General features: G+C 33.0%; 1 protein-coding gene across 1 annotated transcript in view; it reads right to left on the bottom strand.

The window, feature by feature from the left end:
- LOC106469231 (alanine aminotransferase 2-like) overlaps positions 1-20,434 on the bottom strand; it is a 55,702-nt gene extending 35,268 nt beyond the window's left edge. The window contains exons 1-3 of the mRNA XM_013929700.2: positions 20,156-20,434; positions 6,267-6,356; positions 1,839-1,947 (exon numbers count right to left, since the gene is read on the bottom strand). Of these exons, the coding sequence (XP_013785154.1) occupies positions 1,839-1,947; positions 6,267-6,356; positions 20,156-20,272 (316 nt within the window). The 5' untranslated portion in view covers positions 20,273-20,434. The remainder of the gene's footprint in view (positions 1-1,838; positions 1,948-6,266; positions 6,357-20,155) is intronic.
- Positions 20,435-20,773: the final 339 nt, after the last annotated feature.

Raw genomic sequence — 20,773 nt, 5'->3', positions numbered from 1 at the left:
CTTTTAAATCTCCCATCATTCCAGGCAATAATAAATTTCTTAAGTTTGTGCTACTTTTCTTTAATTTTATCCCTTTTACCCTTTGTGGGCCAACTTGGTTTTTTACTTGAGACACCATTTTCTTTCTATAAGGAATACGCTTATCTTGCATACTTAAAAATTTATCTTTAAAAATTTTCCACATTTGATCAGTGTCTCCAGACAATTCAGCTACCTAATTCATAACAGATAATTCTTTTCACATCCCTTCAAAATTTGCTTTTTTGAAATTTGTACAGAAAATATAATTATTCCTGATCTCCATATGCAGCAAAACATCAAACTTTATTGAGCAATGATAACTAGCAGCCAGATGTTCCCCAATTTTCACCCTATCAACCATTTCTATATTAGAAGTTAACAACAAATTATAAATAACATTGTTTCTAGTCTGGTAAGTTCCTTGACCCATTGGTGAAGGAAACCATCTTGAACAGTTTGCAAAAATCTTTCTCATTCATGGTTTGCCTGTAACATTTCCCAATCTATAAGCCTGAAATTAAAATCACCCATAACAATGACCTCATTAACAGGTGAAATCTTAATATCACTATAAAGTTTATCATTAATTTCATCAGCATCATCTGATGGTTTGTAACAAATTCCCATTAAGAGCCTTTTCCCTTTAAACCTGCTAAAATAAACCCAAATGGATTCAGTCTCCTTGTTATTATTATCTTTGATATCTTCAATTTTAATGGTATGTAACTCACATTTTACATATAAAACCACTCTTCCTCCTCTCTTTAGTACTCTATCCCTATTAATAACCTATAACCCTGTATTTCAAAGAAATTTCTGTCATCAATATCATCTACATTTAACTATGTTTCAGTTATTCCCCTTATATCAAAATCCTCCATTCCTATCAGTGCCCCAATATCATCTATTTTATTTCTTATACTTCTAGCATTATAATAGTAAGAATTTAAGCCTATCCTTAGAACTACTACTATATTCATTTCCTATGCTAAACGTTCCCCACATCTTTCTTTTTTACATTTAGTTTTCCTCCCCTCACCCTCTATAGTCCTAGTTTAAAACTTCCCTTACAACTGAGTTAATAGCCCTTGAAAACAAGCCAGACCCTACCCTATGTTAACCATCCATTCCAAAAAACTCCCTTCTCCTGATCCCACTAGTCCAAGCAGCCAATCTGCTCATCCTTACATATTAATCTAAACCTAGCATTTAGCCCTAGTGACCTACTTATAATTTCATCCCCACAATTAATTTTCAGCAGTATTCCTGACACATGCAACATATTTTTTAAATATTGTTAATCTGTTTTGTATACTTGTTTTAAGGTATTTCAGTACACTTTCTAATCACTAAAAACTCAAGAGTAAACCCATGACACCATCATATTTACATGACTGTCATTTAAAATGCTTGAGAAAAAATCCTTGCATTTTTTTTTACAAGTTATGAACTGTAGGGAAAACACATTTTTTATGAATTGTAATACATAATGACAATCTATGTAGATTTACAGTAATATAATGAAAAGGAAAACAAACAAAAAATCTTAAGACTGTCATCCTAATACAAAAGAAACGTACCAAATCTAATTTCTTGACCATAAACAGAAACTGTGACTTAATAAGTTCAAAGTTCTTTCCTCAGTGTTGGATTTAAAAAAATTCAAAGTATATAATGACTTTGCTAAATAGTTTAGCCATTTATTCAAGAGAACAAAACCTGTTTGCATTTTGTTTGTTTGTAAACAAACACTACCTATGTAAAGCTTATAAAAGTGCTTGACATGAAATTACGAAAAACTTTCAGTATCTACTTACCAACACTATGTCCTCTGCAATTATGTAAAATAAGTTTAGCTTTCTCTTTGACATCAGATGGTAGATTTAAATCTTCCATTAGGTCAGGGTATAGGCATACTGAAATCACCTGTTACCACAAAATAGAAAGAAAATCAAAGCATGTCAATCAAAAACTTTAGTACTTATAAAAGTTCAGCCTATATGGGGTATTATCAATTAGTTAAATCTAATGTTTAAAATAAAAGGTAAATGAAACTAGTTTACAGAAATCAGAATAACTGGTAAGAAAAATAAGTTGAAACTCATAGATCAAGTAATTATTGTATTTATTTGGTCAAACAAAAACATCACTATCTCAACTGAACAACTGCAAATTACTATATAAAACATGGTTGAAAAAATTCTGCTTTGTTTCAGAAAGGGAAACTATTCTAACATAACAAAGTATTATTATTATTATTCAGCTTACTACAATGAAATAAAGCACCAATAATAAAACTTAACAATACATATAGGTAGATACAAAATAATTATTTCAGTTAATTTTATATAAGTAATGTTCATAACCATATTATTCTCTGCACAATCTAATAAATTTTTTACTCAAAACCTTCATATATTTGTGTGTATGTGTTGTTGCCTGTCTTTATATTATAAATACAAATATACACACACACACACTGAAACATAAATGAACAGTTGTCCATATTTAATTTAAACATTTGGACTGAAAGCTATTTAGTTTAAGAACTATAAAAAATTTTTAACAATTGCAACACTAAAACATTAAGCTTGTGTTACTCTAAATTATATTAGATTCAAAACCCAAAGTGATTTTAAAAATTCTAATTACACAAATTATGGATAATTTACCTGTAAAAACTATACTTCAATAAATAAACTGTATTGCTTTGATTGCTCAATTTGGGTTTACGTCTATTAATCAATAGAATTTCCGAAATTTATAGTTCTTGTTCACTTTTCACCCTACAAATATTTTAAACAGTCCTCTACTTATATATTCATTACAATAATTCAGCACATGTTCTCTAATACTTGAAAATGATGTAAATCTAAAATCAGCATGTACTTCTATGTAGACTGTTAATCACAAATTGGTAGAACTGATATACCATAAAAAACATTTAGGACATACATTTATATACCAAATTAATAGTTCTGAAAGGTAGCTATACAATTTTTACACCTGAAGAAACATTAATCTGCATACAGGCTTAAAAACACATCTTAACTATACTTGAAGGTACACTCGATGGCATAGGTTCCACAGCTGATTTCTAATCGGAATAGCTTTTTTTTCCAGTATATGGGAGGATAAAAGTCTTTTGTTAGTTTTTCTACATTCCAGTTAGGTGATGTAGAAAGTGAGGCATTGTTTAAATAGTTTTGAATTACTTGATTTGTAACAATAATTACAATATTATATTATCAATCTATGTTCATATTTACTGATTAACTCATATGCTTGATGAACTAGTATTTTAGCCAGATTTTTCTTAAAAAGACAATGATACGTAAATATGAAAGTTAAAATATGAGCTTGTGAAAGTTTTCTTACAGAAAAATTCATACTGAATTTCATATTGGGGTGTCTATTGTTAAGCTAGTTTAAAAATTCTCAATTTCTTCAGCAGCTCTAAAGATAAAGGAATTATCTACATAGCTGGCTGAAACTGTGAAGGACATTCTTCTAGCCAACATTTTTCATGGTGACCCAGGAATAAATTAGTGAGTGATGGAGCTAATCTACATCACACTACTAGACCATCCATAAGTAATAAATATCATTATGAAAAAACGAAACTGGATTCTTTGATGGCAAATTTCTTAAAGGAACCACAAACAGTTGTTTAGGAAATCTAATTTCATTATTGTCATTTGATACAAAGTTTTAGTGCATAAATTAATGTTCTCTTCTAGCAGTATGTTGGTAAAAAGGGACTCTTATATCAAAGTTTTAAGTTTAGTTTAGTAGATGGGATAGCTTAGATGTATAAACTAGCACAATAAACTCCATTCTTAAAATTCAAATTTTTTTATTCCATGAAAAAACTCAACTGTTTTTTTTATAGTGTATTTATTTCTAATTAGAGGTTGTAATAAAATAACCAGAAACTCAGCTAGTTTATGATTATATGTGCCTATTCTAAACACTATCAGCCTGACAGGATATTCATATTTATGCATTTTAGGAACAATGTAAATGATACCCGAATGGCAATCAATTGGTTTTATTTTATAATATTCATTGTTGTCTGTCAGTAAATTATCCTTTTTTATTTTAATAAGTATCCTTGTAATTTACTTTCTCTATTTTTGGATCTTTATCTAGTTTCACAAATTTAGCACTCTCATTTGAGATTTCATTAACTTTATTAACAATCAATCTGACTTATAGTAACCAACCTACCTTCGTTATCAAGCTATAACAGCTATATCTTCATGGCTAATATTTCCTACTTGTTTATATTTGTATATATATATTCTTCCAGAGATGTAATCATTAAAAGATGTTAAAGCAACACCACTTATCTGAATTCTTATGTTGTTAAGATTCATTGCCTTCCTGTCATATAGTTTATTTATACAATTGCTGCAGCACCTACTCAAAAAAATTCAACAAACAATCTTCATACTTTAAACTAATTAGTGGAATGGTAAATTTTAAACCAAGGGCTAAAACCCATTTTGCATTTTAGTTGTGTTTAGTTTTTATGGTAAGCTAGATGAGGTAAATCATGTGTAGTAGTTGTGAAGATTTTTTGATATAGAGTCAATTTATACCAACATATCACTAGAAGAGACCATAAATTTATGTACTAAAATTTTGTATCAAAATGAAAATAATGATATTACATTTCCTAAACAAGTGTTTGTGATCCTCATAAGAGTTCTGCAACCAAAGAATCTCATTTCCATCTTCACACCAATACTTTATGACTAAACTCATGGCATTGTTTGGGAACCTAAATTAGCTACATTACTAACTAAATTTGATACTCATGGTGGGCAGAGCAAAGATAGCCCATTGTGTAGCTTTGCCCTTAACAACAAACAAACAAAGTTACTAAAACTACATCATTGACCATATCCTCAAGAGGAGTTGAGATTATCTTTAAGACTGTATGCGTACTATAGAATGTTTTTAAGGTATAAAGACTGTATACCTTACCTTCAAACTTTCTAATGTGATGTATGAATATAAATATATATTTTTTTTCTTAGTTATATTGTTCCATTTCTAGATGATTAACATTCCACATCCAAGAACATGCTAATTTAGGTCTACATTACTTGCAAGTACTAAGAAACATACATTTAACAAATGTGATGAATCTTATAAATAAAGAAGAACTGGGGCCAACAGTGAACAAGAACTGTAAATAAAGGAAAGTCTGTTTATTAACAGATTAAAACTGAAGTTGAACAAGAAAAACAGTGTTGTTCTTTTCTTGTTGAATTTGTGTGTGGTAGCAATGTGTTAGTTAAAAACTATACTTGCTATATTTTACCCTTTTTATGCCACTGTGATCAAATTGTAATGCATGTCCTAGTCCAGATCTTGCCAACCTGTGGTCCACAGACCACTGATTGTTCATAAGCTCTCTTCAAATAGTCTATGAAAGGTTTCACAATTCCGTAAAAGAAGAATTTGTAAATCCAAGAAAAAAACACACACACTAGAGATTTTAAAAATCCAACTATACAAGTAGGAAGAATATGTATAAATTAAGTGGAAAAGTATAAAACTCTCTTATATGCTGTTGAGTTAAAGTAGGAAAATCATATTTTCTACTTGTGAATTTTGATGTAATGTACAATAATGATCTGCCTGTTGATTTCTCTACAAAAAAAGAAGAAAAGCACTTATTGGAGCTTTCTAGGTATGAAACTTCAAAGTCAGAATTTCAAAGAAATACACTATTAATATTTTTGGATTGAGAGAACTGGAGAGAACTTAGAACTTGTAGACAAAACAGTTCATTTTCTAATGTATTTGCTATCATATACCTGTACAAGAAAGGGTTAATATTAATATGCGTCTTTTAAAAGCTTATTTTGTTTTGTTAACTTATACTGTTATTATGTGGTTGACCAACAAAAACATTTGGGAACTATTGTTCTAGACTAATCATAACAAAAAGTGTAACATTGTTTTAAAAATAACACATGAAACAAATGTGATAACATTTATTAATTTTTGGTACTTACCTAAAACTTAAAAGTTGAATTTAGTGCTTTTTACAAATGTGGTCACAGTTGCTAGACATGCTATAATTTATCCAATAAACTTTTAAGTATTAAGTTTAACATATCTCAGTTCTTAACAAATTTGTTTGTCATCATGACATATTAAAAAATTTTAACTTGACTAATGTTGTTTTTATCTTTTTAGTTTGACAGATATATTTCTAAACACCTAACCTGTCGAAAAAATGTGAGTGGCTTTTGGCCAACTTCCTGGGGATTTCCTGCATGAAGCAACAATACTTCTGGAAATTCTTTTCTTCCACCCTAAAGAAGAAGAAAGAAGCAGCTCTTCAAAATGAAGAAGAATTCCTTTGCCTGTATAGCTTCCAATTCTGTATTATGAGCATACATGATAATGAAGACCAACCAAAATTTTCACCAAACAGACTACACATGTAATGTTAGTATCACATATTTTATTATTACTTTCACGTATTAACAAAATATTAAGCATTATCAATTTGCAATAAATACAAATGGAGTATAATTTTTTTCTAAGCCCAGCTTTTATGTAAAATATCATATTGGACTTCTAATATTTGATAATAATTTACCACAATTTATATTTCATGAAAATTAAGCCAAATATGTACAAAAATATTATTTTAGATCTATCCTTTTCTGTCACAAACTACAACTCAAGAAACATTTTCTATTCAATAACAAATTCTTTTTGGTTTAACTCCCAAGTGGATTAATTAAAAAAGATCTGTTGATAAATATTTGCAATTTCAAGTTAGTTGAACACTTCAATATGACCAAAAGATTTTTGGTGCAAATATAGCACATGGCCTACAATGATATTTACACTACAGCATGTCATCTACACAGATACTATCATCATCACTATTTTAACTTTCATTTATTTGCAATTGGTGCCACTTATTATAAATAACACTTTTAAACTAATAAAGTACAAAATACAAATTACATAACATTTTTGTGGCAAATATAATCAGAATGAAATAAATTATAACAATCAAAACTAGCACAATTATAACCTAAATTTAAGGTACTCCTTTGGAACACACAACTTATTAAATTATTATTATTATTATTTGCTGAATGAAAACATGGATAGATATAAATTATTTAGCAAGAAATATGTTTTAGTGAATCATTAAAATGGTGATGATGATGATAGTATCTGTGTAGACCACACACTATAGTGTAAATATCTTTGTAGACTGCATGCTATAGTAGCACAAGGTTTTTCTTGTTTCACCTGCTTAAGCATTTCACATTGTACATTAACATTACATATGGCTTTCCAGTATAGCATATACAAACAAAAATATTTGTATAGGAATCCTAAAGGTATTAAAATATCAAGATTTTCAATTATATTGCATCTTGACTATACTATTTTCCATCAACAGATAAACCTCACCAGCATAAATTCCTTACACACTACTAATATTAAAATAATCTGTGAAGAAACATAACGCAACTTTGACTTCTTTCAATAAGAATGAATGAGCTTAAACGATGACATTTAAAATCTGTAATTAAGTGAAAGAAAATAAACAGACAATTATGATAATAAATTCAAAGTACATACCCATAGTGTAATCAAAAATCTGACAAACATTGTATAATGATGTGAAAATTTTCACTTACATGGTTAAAATGTTTGAAAGTAAAATCACTAGATCAGAAAGATGAAGAAAGGCAATAAGAGTAAAAGTTTTAAACAACTAAACATCTAATTTGAAAGAATATAACTCAAGATATGTCCCATATATGTATCAGATGATTCAGTATATTTAACCACTCTCTTCAAATTGTCAAAAACTAAAGCAAACCAACAATATGTTAAGTGATTAAATTCAGTATAGATGGAAGATGTGAAAAGGAGTTAAGATGGAGAAAGTATAAGCCAATACCACTACTGTTCTAATACAGTATTGCTAAAGACAATCTCTTTTAGAAAAATAAATTTTCTCTTTATTGCCAACTCTACTCTGTTTTGTATAATGGTTTCAGTCTCTCACTGGCACATCCAACACAATGACTTTTAAAAAATGTGAAGTCTGATAATAACATAATGTTTAGGAACAACTAGAGATCTACTGTTCCATTTTGGCTGTCCCATCCTCTAAACCAGGGGTCTCCAAACTATGGCCTGCCAACAGTTTATTAAAGTAATAATCTATTTTTTTTTAATATTATAAAAACAAAAAATAAAGTGCAGGTTTGTGCAAGATATCCTTTCTGACCTAAAACTATAGTTCATGGAGTGTTTTTCTGATCTTGATGCAAGTGCAACAGAAATAAGGATCTTACAAAACACATTTGATTGTGTTATTGATGAACTGCCACCTGAAGTTCAAATGTAAGTGACTGATCTGCAATCCAACATGTTGAAGGACAAATACAAAAAAGGGAAACTGATAGAGTTCTATAAATGCCTTCCAAGTGATCAATATAGTAGTATCACTAGTAGAACTAGTATTACGCCACTCCTTCTCGAACCTTCATGAATTATTGGGAGACTACTAGATTGGGGGTAGTCTGGTATATATAAGACGCTCACAATGTGACGCAACAAGTGAATGAGTAATTGAATGTATGCGGACAAAATATTGTTGGCCACGTGAGACGTGAATTATAGTATTTGTTATAGAGCGACTGTTGAAATTAAGTGTATCGTAAAGTTGTAATCGGAAAGAATAAACCAGTTTTATTTAAGAAAGGACTTGTGTCGCTAAGTTTCATCGGAACGAATTTACAGAAAAATAACTAACGACTGAAGGCGTAACAATATGTTCATTTAAAAACTTTGCTCATGGATTCATTTCAGTTTTTGGCACTGCCTATTTCTGTGAAAAGAAATTATCAAAGATGAAGTATGTGAAATCTAGTTACACATCACCCTTATCTGATGAGCATTTGCAATCACATTTGATGATAGGGAGCACTAACTTTGAATCTCAATCAAGTGTAATTTTGTCAGAAAAACACCGGTTTCATGCTTCTAACTAATGCTAAAACAAGACAATTGTGCATCTTAAATATTTTCAATATGTGCTCTTATGAGAAATAAATTAGTGATGTTGTATTCTAATCATGTATGCATCACTACTTAATTTTACCATGACCCCTCCGGCCCATGAAGCCTAAAAGATCTACCTCCCAGCCCTTGTCCAAAAAGGTTTGGAGACCCCTGCTCTAAACTAAACTAAAACTGTTAAATAAATACATTTTAAAAACTCTTAAAGCCAGCCTTTATCATTCATATAGTTATCAATCTTTTTCTAAAATCACTTGAATTTACTGCCTCCATAACATCCAAAGGCCAACCACCCTGTTAGCAAAATGAAAATTCATATTTGTGTCCCCTAGTCCTACTATTCTTGCCATCAAATATGAAAAAGGATGATGCATCAATACTATCGATTCTGTTTACAATCTTAAACACCTCAATAAGGTCCTGGCTAGCTCTTCTTTTTTTTTTTAAGAGAAACCAATTACAGAGATCTTAACCTCTACTGATATGACTCTCAGGCACTATTCTACTAACCCTCCTCTGAACCCTTTCCAACAATCCAATGCCCTTCCTAAAGTAAGGAGCCCAAGACTGAACACAATACTCCAAATGTGGCCTAACCACAGACCTATACAGTGAAATTATAACCTCTTTAGGATTGTATTCAATATTTCTGTAGATACAACCTAAAAACCTATTTGCCCTGCCACTAGCAACAGCACGCTGCTTGGATGGCTTAAGAGACTCGTCAACCATTACACCAAGATCTCTTTCTTTCATGACACTATTAAGGTTATTCCAATCCAAATGATACTTATAATTCAAATTATGATAACCCACATCCATTATCTTGCACCTATAATTAAAAGCCATCTGCCATTTATTTGCTCAATTCACTAAATGATCTAAATCCTTTTGTAAAGTAGGAGCATCCCCTTCACAACTAGCAACACCCAAAACCTTAATATCATTAGCAAATTTAAGTAATTTATTGATCATTCCTTCATCTACATCATTAATGTAAATCAAAAGAAACAAAGGTCCTAAGACTGAGCCCTGAGGTACCCCACTTGTGATATTAATCCACTTTGAATGAACTCCATTTATAACAACCCTCTGCTTCTTCCATCCAGCCACTCTTCTATCCAATTAGCTAGCTTATCCCTCACACCTATAGAAATAATTTTTTTAAAAGTCTTACCCTTCTCTTACCCTCATCTACATAAGCATGCAGTAACCTTTTCAAAGAATGTCAAAAGATTTGTAATCCAAGATTTTCCCTTTAGTGAAACCATGTTGACTATCCAATAAAATTCTAAACTCTATTTAGTAACTTTGCAAGGCATCTCTTACCAGACTTTCTAAAACGTTTCCCACAACTGATGTAAGACTAATAGGCCTATAATTAATAGAACAAGTTTTATTACCTCTCTTAAAAAGAGGAATGACATTAGCTAACTTCCAATCCTCTGGCACCTGCCACTACTCAAGGACTTACAAAAATAGTAGCATATCCAATCCATAACCTCCTTCAAAACCCTTAGGGAAATATTATCTGACCCAGAAGCCTTATCCATCTTTAAAACTCCCCCTTTTTTCTTAACAAGCTCAGAATTAATGTGATTGTCTTGTTTGACCCTGTTTCCATCTCTCAACTGTTCAAGTTAAGGAATATTGGTTAAATTTTCATTAGTAAAAACTGAAGAAAAAGCAGAATTTAATAACCCACCTATCTTATAATCATCAAATATGAGCCTTCCTTTAGCATCTCACAAATAGCCCACCCCCACCCTATTTACCTTTAATGTATTTTAAAAAATCCTTACCATTAATTTTTACATTTTCAATACATCCTTTCTGATGTCCTAATTTCCTCTTTGACCAACTTTCTTGATCTTCCATAATCTTTTAAATCTCCCATCATTCCAGGCAATAATAAATTTCTTAAGTTTGTGATTCTTTTCTTTAATTTTATCCCTAAATACCCTTTGTGGGCCAACTTGGTTTTTTACTTGAGACACCATTTTCTTTCTATAAGGAATATGCTTATCTTGCATACTTAAAAATTTATCTTTAAAAATTTTCCACATTTGATCACTGTCTCCAGATAATTCAGCTACCTAATTCATAACAGATAATTCTTTTCACATCCCTTCAAAATTTGCTTTTTTGAAATTTGTACAGAAAATATCATTATTCCTGATCTCCATATGCAGCAAAACATCAAACTTTATTGAGCAATGATAACTAGCAGCCAGATGTTCCCCAATTTTCACCCTATCAACCATTTCTATATCAGAAGTTAACAACAAATTATAAATAACATTGTTTCTAGTCTAGTAAGTTCCTTGACCCATTGGTGAATGAAACCATCTTGAACAGTTTGCAAAAACCTTTCTCATTCATGGTTTGCCTGTAGCATTTCCCAATCTATAAGCCTGAAATTAAAATCACCCAATTCACAACAGATAATTCTTGTCAGATAAAGGATAACATAAGAGGAATGGTAAAGAATACGGGAAAGGAGAAGAAAATAGGTCTTAAGGGAAAGATGATACAAAGAACACGTAGCAATGGGTTCAAAGGGAGAACCAGACAGGACATGAAGAACAATACTGAGATCCCAACCTGGAAGAACAAAAGAATGTGGAGGATGAACAAGACAAAAGGGGGGAAATAATTAGGGAGGCGAAAGCTTTATGGAATTGGAGAAATGGAATGCGTTTAACAGAACAGCCTGATAACTAGCAACTGTTGGCAAACAACCAAATAAAAAATTGGGACATATGAGGAACAGAAGGATGGAAACTACAGGGAAAGGACTGTCATCTGAAGGTAGACCAATGTCTCTAGTACACAGACAATGAGGAAGGCCAAATGGTATGGGTAAGGAAAAATGCTACACGAGGAGTAAGTCCCCGAGCTAAGGCAAAGGACCGGACAAAAGCCACTCCTCAAGATGGAGTTTGGTGATGTCTGAATGAAATATGTCAGATCACGGTCTGAACCAGCCAACATGAAGCAACTAGGAAAACATGACAAGGAGTGGTCTGGATGATGGAAATGATCCTGGAGATTAGTCTTAAAGGAGGGTAGGTATATAAATGATGGCCCCTCCAATCCTGACTGAATGCATCCACCCCCAGAGCAGAGGGGTGTGAAACAGGAGACCAAAAGGAAGGTAGTTTGACATTCCAGTGAGTGATAAATACATCTATATGTGGTGTTCCTAGGCGAGAATACACCCACTGAATACTTGAGGATGAAGGGACCACTCCATAGGTAGAACTTGGTTGGGACAAGACAAGCAGTCGGCCACCAGATTAATAATTCTGGGAATATGACATGCTAAAATTGTTAAATTGTAATTGTGGGCCCAGTACAGGAGGTCAAGGAGTGGGAGGAAATGAAACATAACCCAATAAACATCCAAAAGTTTGAAGAGGTTGATATGGAATGTAGTTTACACAACTGACGACTGCCCCAAAATCTCCCTGGATTCAAGGCAAGCTTTCCAACCTACAAAGGAAGTATCTGTGAACAAGTAAATATCAGGATGAGGTGAAGGAATGGTAATCCCCCACTGTGGCCATATCCCTGATGAGCCACCATGCAAGGTCGGGCCTAATCCCAAGAAGGAGGGTGATAGAATGATCCAAGGGATTGTGGGAGAAGTTCCATTGGTCAATAAGCATCCACTGAAGGGAACACATGTGAACCTGACCCAAGGGAATGAGAGCCCAGGTCCCCAAAAGAGATAGAACTTCTTGTGCAGTGAGAGAAGGCAAATGTACTGTCTCTCTGACTGTCTGCTCTATATCCCTAAGCAAAAGTGGAGATGGTTGGGCCCAACTAAGATGGGAATTGAAGAGAACCCTAAATGAATAACTTGATAAGAAACCTCACCCGAGCAAGTTCTCGAAGAAATAATCGGGATGTGAGAGACTGATTGGGCCTGGGAAGTGGCAAGCAGAAGCCAGTTATCCATGTAATGATGAGTCTGAAGACCCAGCGAGAGAAGATGATGAGCAAATGAGTGAACAAAACACATAAGGAGCTGAAGCCAAACCAAATGGCAGTGCACAGAACTGAAAAACACAGCCCTCTTGGATGAACCGAAGAAAATGTGACCCTGAAGCTATGGTAATATGAAAATAGGTATCTGTCACATTGAACCTGGTCATCCAGAGTCCTGGAGAAAAAAATCCACTGAAGGGAGAGGTAGGATTCCATAGAAAACTAGGGTGTCTCCATAAAGGTATTCAGCTAGATATATCTGTCTTTTTGGGGACAACAAATAGATGGGAGTAAAATCCTGGATGAGTAGGCACAACCTGTTTGATAGCTTCTTTGTGTACAAAGTCCTGAACCGACTTGGTGAGATGACTGGACAAGGCACAATCCTGATGAGGAGGAGGGAAACTGGGGAAGAGGATAGGGTGAGGGAACCTGAACTGAAAGGCAAAGACCTCCTAACAGAACCTGTAGAACCCATGGATCCATTGATAAAATACACCCAACAGTTGAGAACAGTTGCAGCTTGAAAAATACATCCCTTCACCTATACTGCTAACCCATGGTGGAATGGGAACACGAAAAATGAGGGTAAGGATGGGAATGTCTGAAATAGGGTAAGGAACTGGGAAAGTAAGAAGGGATACAGGGAACTCAAACCAGTGAAGTTTGGGTGGGAACAGTTGGATGAGACAAACAAGATGCCAGGGAGGAGTGTAGCCAAATTATCTTCACCCTGAATAAATTCTTCCTTAGAAGTTTGTTCAGGGGGAAAGAGAGAATGAACTGATTGCTGAACAAAAGTGTCCAACTCCTGCAAATTAAGGCTTGAACTTTTTGGTAGATATCATCAACCTACCTGGCTGGGTACCATTTGTTTGTTTGGTTCTAATTAAGTACAAAGCTACACAAAGACTATCCTATACACATGCTTTGTCAAAGGATCATCTATAACATCCTTAAAGTTTATCATCCACATCCTTCTCTGACCCTTTTGTTTTCCTTCCCTCCAATAGTTCCTCATCTGCAGAAGCCAAGGGCTGAAATTTGTTGCTCAATAGAATAGACTCATTGCAATTAACTCCACTACTTTTAGCCCTAATAGTATTCTTTCTAACTTCCTGAAAGTCACTGTTAACTGATGTATCCCTTGCATGTAAAAGCTTAAGCTCCTCTTGAAATCCTGCTGCCATTTCCTGCAGATTATGCTTCTCTTTATCTATTGTCTCTCCTTTTATTAGAATAGCCTCCAAAAAAGATGTCACAAGAATCTTTAGCATGTTGCTAAAGTGTCACTAAGGTGGGGAGAATGCAAGATTGCTCAACCAGCCATTATTTCAAAAGCAGCCAGCTGACCATACACGTGTAGTATGGTTAGGACAAGAAGTCAAGCAGTTCCGCATTGGAGAAATACTTACTTGACATACTCACTACAACCGGAGCTAGTGAGAAGCATAACACACCAGTATCCTGAGGGAAACACAAGACCTATCCGGCTGGACCTAACCACTGTTAACTCACAGTTAACACATCTCAGCTCTGTTGATAGGTATGTCCACTCAGTCTTGTACAAATAGGATTGCACTGCCTACATTGACTTCTCCAGTAACTTGGGAAGAAGAGTTCTCTCATACTCAACTAGAATAAATAGAGGGGAAACATTTGTATGGGAAAGAACACCAGAAAGGTGGATGGACTATGTCATAAGACAAAATCATCTGGAATATATTCCCATACTGAGAGACAATGGAATGGGTTACTGCAGCAAAAGACAAAAGGTGTGAGCCAGGTGGGAGAGCAAGCACACACTTGGTGCTGGCTTTTTTTTTTTTTCAAGTGCAGAATGGTCTGGAAGATATATGTATAAACACTTAAGAAGTTGTCTTGTGGAAAATCCCATCTCTACAGCAAACATTGAGCAGAGGTGATTGGACTTAACACTTTCCATACTCTCCCTACTTAATGCTGATTTTGGGTAAGTATTCCCAGTAAGGAAACACTGGCTACAAGGTGAGTTCCACTGGCATAAGGTGATAGACAGTGAGACCTAAGAGCAGGAATGAGCAGGAGAGAAAGTAAAGAACAAATAACAATACTCACCTTATGATAGCCTCTGGGTAGACTGTAGACCTGAGGGAGACAAAAGCCAGAAGCACAAGGAACTACTATGTGATGTAAATAATGTGATACAAATGTGTTAGGTGTCATCCACTTTCCAGCCAGCAGGATCTCATCCAGAGGATGAGGTCAATAAAAGGAGAGAGAAGCCATGAGATGAACCTGATGGGATGGGATGCAATAAAGTATATGGGCATCTTCATCCAAAGAAGAATACATGAAATGGATGTTTTGATGACATTTAATTATCTCAATAGATTCACGTATATTCATACCAATTAAATTTCCAGGTTGTGCTAAAATAAAAATTTCTTCCCACTGAATTGTGTGATTAGTTTCACTAACATGTTCTGCTAAAGGTGAAATAGCAATATTATTATTTTTAACATTTCTTTTATGTTCAATCAGTCTGAATTTTAAATTTCTTCTAGTTTGTCCTATATAAACTTTTTTACATTCACATAATATTTTATATATGCTAAATTTTTCCATTAAATCAATTTTATCTTTAGTTGTATTAAAGATTTCACTGACTTTGTTTATCAGTTTGTATATCAGAGAAATATTTATTTGTTTTTTAATTTTTTCATTATTTGACAAGATAAACCAGGTACTAAACATTCTTTCTTACTTTTGTCAGCAAATGAGAGAGAGAGAGAGATAAATGTTTTGATAATTGTATAAATAACTGTTATTTTTTGAAAAACATTACACCCCTGAGGAGGATGCAAAATTATTTGAAACATGTAGAGTGTATGAGATTGTTTTCCAGTTTCATCACTTTTTTTTACCACTTCTTATCCTGTACAGTAAGTTATTGTATTTTAGTAATTTGGAGACTAGAAACAATCTCATTTTTATAGAATTGTGTATAAAATAATCGTTATTTTTTAAAAATTGCGAGTTTTTAAGATTGAACATTACACATGTGCTCCCAAAAAAGTTTTTTTTAAAGGGGATCAAATATGTTGGAAAACCCAATAACAATCAATGCTTCTAGGACATTGATATGAAGGGACTATTCCTCTGAAGATCAAACTCCTGAAATGGTGGTGTAGAAAACTACCTTCTCCCTAATCCAGAAAGAGAAGTATCTGTGTACAGATCCAAATTGGGTTGAGAAGGAGAAGAAAAATGGCTAAAATCATGTTGGAGCAATCAAGCCACTAAAACACAAAGAGATGAAGGAAGAATCACAAGGGCTGATATGCATTCTCAGGACATGTTCCATTGATTGCCAAGGGTCCAATGAAGGAGAAATATATGGAAATACTTGAAAAGGAAAATGGCCTTGAGGGAAGCAGGAATTCCAAAAAAGAAAGAGAACCTCTCTTGCAGGTAGAGTAAGAGACCAAACAGCCTTAGAAACCAGAATATCCATAGCATGAAGATGCAAGAGTGATGGCTGAGCAAACCCCACATTCAAAATGAGAAAGATACCCAAGCAGACCAGATACTCTACTAAGGAAACTGTTCAGTTTATTATACACCTATTAGTTTTACATCAGTGGTGTAAAAAAAAAAGGTTTTGAAAATTTGATGATAAATTTCCAAATTCACTTAACAAAGTTTAACATTTTGTTGAATAATCTATATGGTTTAATTATGGGAAAATCTTACTTTATTAACCTTTATCCACTCCTTGAAAAGGTTAATATTTGTGTACATGAGGGTAAAGGTGTGGCTTTGATATATCTGGATTTTCAAAAAGCCTTTGAAAAGGCTTATTAGAAAAGATTATCCCTACAGGTTTGAAGGATAAGTTGGCTTATTTAGTCACAAAAATAGCTGGATGGACGAAAGCAGATGGTTGTTTTAAATGGAATTATGTCAAACTGGAATAATGTCACAAGTGGGATACTTTATGACTCACTATTATGATACACATCAATGACACAGATGAAGAAGAATACTGTTGTTTTAAAAAAGGATTTACATTATTTGTTGAGTTGGGCAATTAAATGTAAGATGGCTTTTAATTATAATATATACATGTGGGTTATCATAATTTACATTATAATCATACTTTTTGATAGAAATAACCTTTACAGTATTATGGAAGAAAACAATGTTGGTGTTTTAACTGAACATTGTCTTAAGCCATCTAAGCAGTGTGTGGTTGCTAGTAGTAAAGCAAAGAGGGTTTTAGGTTGTATTTACAGAAATAGCGAATGCAACAGACATTGAAGCAGGGCATACAACTGCTCAATAATTAAATTGGGAGGACCCAGCCAAATATTATTGGAACTCCTTCCCAATATTTTGCTAACAATAATTTTTTTTATTCAGTCTTTTTTTTCTTTACAGTCATCTCACTTTGCCAGCTGAAAGGAGACTACAATTCTTTGGCAAATTCTAAACATTATGCTGTAACTTTTTAGTGTATCCATATAATATGTATATTGGTTATTATCTGAAATATTTTTATTTGTATGACTTTTGATTTTGTAGTACACAACAAACAAATTTTTATCTTGTATGTTTTTGTATATACAATACTTGTTACAGTGCAAAATTGTTTAATAATATTTTAAAGTACTTTTATTGATTGTTAAACAATTTTTATTCATTTGTGTATGCTCTGATGTGCCTGACACAAGTCTAAAGACTTTATTATTTCACTGTAGACCTCATTTGGAATACTGTATTCAGTCTTGGGATTCTTACCTTGAAAAATATACTGAATTGTTGAAAAGGATTCAAACAAAGGCTATTATGATGATATGTGGGATGTCATATGAGAACAATTTAAGATCTCTGAAATTGTTTATCTTAAAAAAAAAAGAATAGTGACAGCACTCAAGTTGTAAAAAGTTAACAATAAAAGTTCCTGAAACTCACTCAGAGATGCATGTTCTCACAATCAGGCACTTTACAGTCTAAGTTTCAATTTTTCCTTTCTGTTAACAAGAGGAACAGTATTCCTTTCTTTTCACCTTCAATTTGGACACTGATTAGAGGGGTTTTGACCATGGTGTTTGAGATTATTATGAGAATTGATAATACTTATGCATAATTTTTGTTTTCATAGTTAATGGTGAGAACAGTATGAATATGGAACATAAATATACATTTTGGAAGAATAGAAGTCATTTTCAACTAAGACAGTTTTACTTTTCTAACATAGTGGTTGGCCTTTGGAATAAGTTCCCTTCAGATGTAGTTGATGCAATGAATTTAAAAAAAATTCAAAGGGAAGGCTTGATAAATATTCAGATACAGACAAGCTTTGAGTGTTCATTTAAACAGTTTAATTCAGTGGTTGGGGCAGCCTAAATGGACCACAGGCACATTGTTGTCCTTAAACATTATGTTCTGTACAGTGGTAGAATGAGAAGTTCAGAGGCCTGGGAGAAAGAAATGATTGGGGCCCCTTTTTCAGAAGATAAGGCCAGATCTAGTCCCAGGAATCTCTGGTCCAATAGCATTGCTCCGTCTGCCCCACACTAGTTCTGCCTCTGGTTCTGTATTATTTTTCTCTACGAAAGATGTAATGTTTTCTACTTCAAAGTTGTGAATGTCTGAAACGTGCACAGATTATTCTCATCCACACTATATTTACATCAATACTGTCATTAAACATCAACTTATTCAATATACTGGTTACAGCAGCAGCAGTTACAACTCAAAATACAAGGAACTTACATTTAGCATACATTGAATACTTGCTAGGAAACTAAAAATAACATAATGCTTCCTGATGCATGTTAAATGTACTAACATGATCATGAACAGACAATATACTGACTAACATGTCTCTTTCTAGTAACCATGTAAACATACATGTCACCTCAACTGCTGACCTTAACATCAGTTTGATAGATACATATATGTGAATATTTGCATTTAGCCTAGCTTGGTTAGTGATCTTGCTTAATTGGTCAGAAGCAGACTATCTTGATGGGTGATTGATCTTTAGTCACTTTGTTTGATCTTATTTTCTTAATTGCATTTGATTTCCAAAAAAAATGCTCTGTTTTAGAAACTGAATCTAATCAATTTATTTTACTTATTCTCATTTCCACTTTCCAAAATATTTGTTATAGATATGGCATATGTTATGGTAGCTTATTTTTACTTTCAGTTTCAGTATGTTCAGGTCTATAATATGGTAATTTTGTATGCTTATTTTTATCTTGCACTTTAATTTCTGTTTTCTAAAACTGAACCTGTATTTTATGCTTTCCTTACTTAATGAATCTAGCAAGAAACAAAAGTCTTTCTAAATTAATACCTCTGTCTCATTGTCCTGTTAGTGTTATTTCTCAACTTTTAACTTCTTTTTTAGTTTCTAAAAAAATCAATATTTTATGAACCTTTAATACACTTACTGCACCAATAAAACTGATCTGTGAAACTTCTTTACCTATGATAAATAATAATGAAACGCATAATATACACGAGAGAAATAATTAAAACAAGATACAGAGAGAATAATTGGTATTTGATCAAGTGTTATAATATAGTTTTTTATACCAACTAAAGTTTAGACTCAACATAAAAGTGAATGTATTTTACTGTCATTACATAATTCCAGGTCTGGCAGTATAACCCAATCTAAATTAAAAGTGACTAGGAACAGGGTGATTTGAGTAGCGAAGCCTTATCCGCTGTACCTCTGCAATCGGGTAAACTAACCGTAAATGCACGGTAAAGTTTCCTACATACTTATTAGTATTACTGCTAGTCTTATGCTTCATTATGGCATTAACATACGTATGCTAACGTTAAATTTGAAATTATGAAAGTTTCCATTATACGGTAATACCAACCGACTACAGCTTAAGAATAAAATAAACGTTTTACAATACTATACTATGTGGCTTATGATATTTTAGATTAATAACAGTAAACTTAAAAAAATACATTTTCCTTGAATAAATATATATATAAGAGAAATGCTTTATAATTAACATTAACTCATAAAAGGGGTATGAAATACCTGTTCAATTTCACGCAGAATTTCATATGACCGAGTCAAAATTGGGGACGGCCAGGGGAAATCAAGTTTGGTTATATTTTGATTAATAGATTTCCGTGTAATCAACTTTTCTGTCATTTCTTCTTATTTCTAATTCTATGTATCTCCGTGAACTTAGTAAAAGCCTTTTACTCCTTCAGCCCTTTCGCCCTTATGACAGGTTATGTAATTCCACACTACCCCGGGAGTGAATATGCGTACGCTTCTTAACATTAGCTTAGCAACAGGTGTCCATACTGTCAGACACCACATTTTCCGCGATATTTAACTGCCTGCACCTGTGTAATATACAGTACTTAAACTTAAATTGAAGAGTTTTTTTATGATTAATTTTAGGTCGAAATATTTCCCATTTGTCACAATACCTCAAGTTTAGACCAAATGTACTGTTTTTGTTGTTATTGTTTTGTTTTTTACATTTTAGAGCTAAACATACGGAGTGACAGTGGTTATTAGAGGATGTCTGCATGGTTACTTCCCAGTAGATATTTGCAGACTTGGCCTAGGGAAATAGCCGGTAATTTCTCATATCTATTACCCAGTAGAGTTGAGTAATCATGATGTTACTAATACTTCCAA

This window comes from Limulus polyphemus, unplaced genomic scaffold (genome assembly GCF_000517525.1).
Source record: "Limulus polyphemus unplaced genomic scaffold, Limulus_polyphemus-2.1.2 Scaffold3366, whole genome shotgun sequence".
In the NCBI taxonomy this organism is placed as follows: domain Eukaryota; kingdom Metazoa; phylum Arthropoda; class Merostomata; order Xiphosura; family Limulidae; genus Limulus; species Limulus polyphemus.
This window is presented reverse-complemented; position numbering and strand designations above follow the sequence as displayed.